At 53.4% G+C, this 3,367-nt stretch overlaps 1 protein-coding gene across 1 annotated transcript in view; it reads right to left on the bottom strand.

Moving 5' to 3' along the window:
* GALNT14 (polypeptide N-acetylgalactosaminyltransferase 14) overlaps positions 1-1,355 on the bottom strand; it is a 93,588-nt gene extending 92,233 nt beyond the window's left edge. The window contains exons 1-2 of the mRNA XM_017729610.1: positions 1,347-1,355; positions 86-205 (exon numbers count right to left, since the gene is read on the bottom strand). Coding sequence (XP_017585099.1) covers positions 86-205; positions 1,347-1,355 — 129 coding nt within the window. The remainder of the gene's footprint in view (positions 1-85; positions 206-1,346) is intronic.
* Positions 1,356-3,367: the final 2,012 nt, after the last annotated feature.

A 3,367-nucleotide genomic window follows, 5' to 3' on the forward strand; every position in this document is an offset into this window, starting at 1 on the left:
GCAGGCACGCCCCGTGCTACGGCTTCTCTTCCCAGCCAAGTCACGGGACTTCACAAAGGGCAGCGAAAGGGCGAGTGTTACTTACAGCACTAATAGGGCTTGATCTGCCCCTTGGAAAAGAAAGAAAAAAGAAGCCCCAAGCCAACAGCAGTAAAAGCAGCACTGGAGGGACCGGCAAAGCTGTCCCAGGAACAACTTCATGGTCCTAAACACTGCCAGCTTTCTTCTTCCATACCCTACCAGCCCTGCAAGGTTGCTACACCTCACGGCCAGGAGGGAGTCCCACACCCTAAAATCCAGCCTCAACCTGCTCCTGCCGCCCTGGCACGTACCACCAGCAGCTGCAGGCAGCAGGGAGGAGGAGGAGGGAAAGGAGGTGACACGGATTGAGGGAAGCAAGGGCTGGCAAGTAGGGGGGCCCTCTAAACCTGCCTGCCCCTGGGCAGCAGCGAGGGATCCATAGAGATGGGTTGCAGGGGAATATAGGAAAAAAAATTACAGGGGGAGGTGAAGCCAAGTTAATTACAAGACACTGCTGCGCCCACCTCTTCGGGCACGAACAGCTTGAGAAAGCTCAGCTACTGCTGCAGGACCTTCCCCAAACACCTGTCTTCACCACATCTTTGAGATGCCAAGCCAGCAGTGTGTTTTGGACAAAGGAAGGACTCAAAGACTGCCTCAGACCCTCACACCAAGGGCCTGCCCTTTGGAGGCCCTGCCCACCCCAGCACAGGATCCTCTGGCTGCAAGAAAAACATCACAAGCCTTCCTTTGGGAAGCTGAGGCCTGGATCTGGTTCAGGATTTGGGGTAAAGCAAGGGGTAGGGTGAGACCAAAGTAACAGTGATCGATGGGCATCTGTGGAGCCAAGGGCGGCACATCTGTGGAGCCAAGGGCAGCAGATCTGTGAGCAGCAGCTCTGCTGTTGGCTCTCAGCAAGGCACCAATGTGCCACAGCCAGCCAGGGAGCTCAAGCACCACGGCCTTCCAGCATAGGATGTGTGCCGAGAGCCTGCCAGGACACAGGCATGGCCAGGATGCAGCGTTACCAGCTGGATCTGTGGAGCCAAGGGTGGCAGATCTGTGAGCAGCAGCTCTGCTGTTGGCTCTCAGCAAGGCACCAATGTGCCACAGCCAGCCAGGGAGCTCAAGCACCACGGCCTTCCAGCATAGGATGTGTGCCGAGAGCCTGCCAGGACACAGGCATGGCCAGGATGCAGCGTTACCAGCTGAGGGATGTGTGCCGAGAGCCTGCCAGGATACAGGCACAGCCAGGAGACAGGCATGGCCAGGATGCAGCGTTACCAGCTGAAGCCTAACTGGAAAGGTCTAAAGGTTAAACCTACTCGAGGCATGATACATGGTGTGCCCATGTCTGTAGAAATACAGTTCAGCTGGGAGAGAAGTAGGGGAGGGAACAGGTTGGAAAATGCTGCCAGGAAAGTTTATGTGGATTTGCTCCATTTCCCCTCTGTAGCTGTTTTTCAACATTTGAGGTGCTGTTAGCAACCCAGCACTTCCTCCTGTTTCTCGAGGAATTTGGGAGGACATCCCCTAACTGCACAAGTTTTCATCAGTGGCAGCCAGTCCCGGTGGCCAGGGCAACAGGACACCCCACCAGGCTCCTCTCTGGACCACAGCATTCCTGTCTCTGGTACCCCAGTCAGCTCTGCAGCCATTCAGAAGTGTTAACTGAAGTTACACCACGTCCCCACGCTCATAAACAGCTTATAAGTCATACTGCTCCAAAGCAGCTTCCAAAGCCAAAAAACGCAATGCATTAAAAAATAAAAAACAATCTGCACTCTATGGATCTCAAGGGGATGCAACCATTTGGATGGAAAATTCAGAAGAAATGAAAGAGAGGCAATTTAAGCAGTCAAATTGCTGGAGTTATGGCAACTTGGCAGTGGCAGCTTTGAAACATGGGGATGGATCCTGTGTGGCAGAAGTTCACCTGCTGCGGGAGCCAAGACCAGCCTGTAACAGCATCAGCAACCTGCACCCTGAGGTGGGGGAAGCTGTGAATGGGAGCAGAAAGTCAAAATGGGCTGCAAAATGGCAGCAGTTCAGCTGCGGCTGGTGCTAAGCAAAAAGCAAGGCTCATTTCAAGGAGATTATAGTAGCCCCTGTCAAACAGGGGAAGTCTTTTTTTGCAGTTTTTACAAATACGGTTTTGACACCAAAGCACAGTTCTGGTTAAGAAAGTGCTTGTATTCTAACTCTGCTTTCAGTGACTTATTTATTGCCTTCCCCAGCTTAAATAAATAAATAAATAAATGTATAGATAATTATTTCTTTTTGGGGCCTGAAGTTGCATAGATTCATTCCCTTCTTCTAGGATTGAAAGATTTACGAAAGCCTGAAAAAACCTCCTCAATCATTTTTATTTAAAAAAACATGGAAAACCAATAATTCCTCAGGATGAAAAAATCAAAGTAAGCTTTATGAGTTCTTTTTTTTTCCAATCAGGTCGTTAATTCAGTTGCTGAGGTGACAGACACATATATGAGACTCTCCAAAGACGTGGCAAACACGTAAACCTGTCACATACTGTGGGCCAAACACTGCTGGGTGTCACTGGTGCAAAAAAAGGAGCTGAGGTCTCACATCCTTCCTCTGCCACAATAACCCTAATCTCGGTGTATTTTCAGAAGCTGGACTCCAACCCGGATTAATTAATTCAAGATTTACAACAGTACAACTAAGCAGTAACTAATCCACGTCCTTTGGAAAGTTAACCCTCGGCTAAGCCCCAGCCGCTCTCAGCCGAAGAGGAGAGGACAAGGGATCCGGAGAGGACACGGCACCTCGTTCAGCCGCAGCTGCTCGCAGCTCCCCTGCTTTTCGTCTGGGCAGTGAAACTCCTCTGATTCATCCCCTGTGTGGAGCGAGATGCTCCTCACATCTCTGCCGTGCTGTCACTCCGGGGACTCAAACATGACACAGAAAGGCGCGATTGCACAGGCACCCTCCTCCCAGCCCGGCTGGGGCTCCCAGGGCAGCAGCATCCTGCCCGTGTCTGCTCTTCCATCACAACCAGCGGCGAAAAGCCCCAGCGCTTTAACCGGGCTCGCCCAGCCCGCGTACGCCAAGCACGGACCATCAAAGTCTGCACCCCTCTCGTTTCAGCCCAGAGAGGATCGAGCCCTTCTCCTTCAGTGGAGAGCTCGGGAGCACGGCGTGACCCACGGGGTCGCCGGCCGCCCACCCGTGACACAAACCACGCGTTTCGTTTCCTTGGGGCGCCCCGGTCCCGCCGCCCCCCAGGGCCCGGAGCCTGGGATGCTCCAAGGTGGCGTTGGGGCAAAGGGCCGGCACCGCCGGCGGCCCCGACGGCCGCAGCCCCCGGTGAAGCGGGGCGGGG

Source organism: Corvus brachyrhynchos, unplaced genomic scaffold (assembly GCF_000691975.1).
Source record: "Corvus brachyrhynchos isolate BGI_N302 unplaced genomic scaffold, ASM69197v1 scaffold101, whole genome shotgun sequence".
Classification (NCBI taxonomy): domain Eukaryota; kingdom Metazoa; phylum Chordata; class Aves; order Passeriformes; family Corvidae; genus Corvus; species Corvus brachyrhynchos.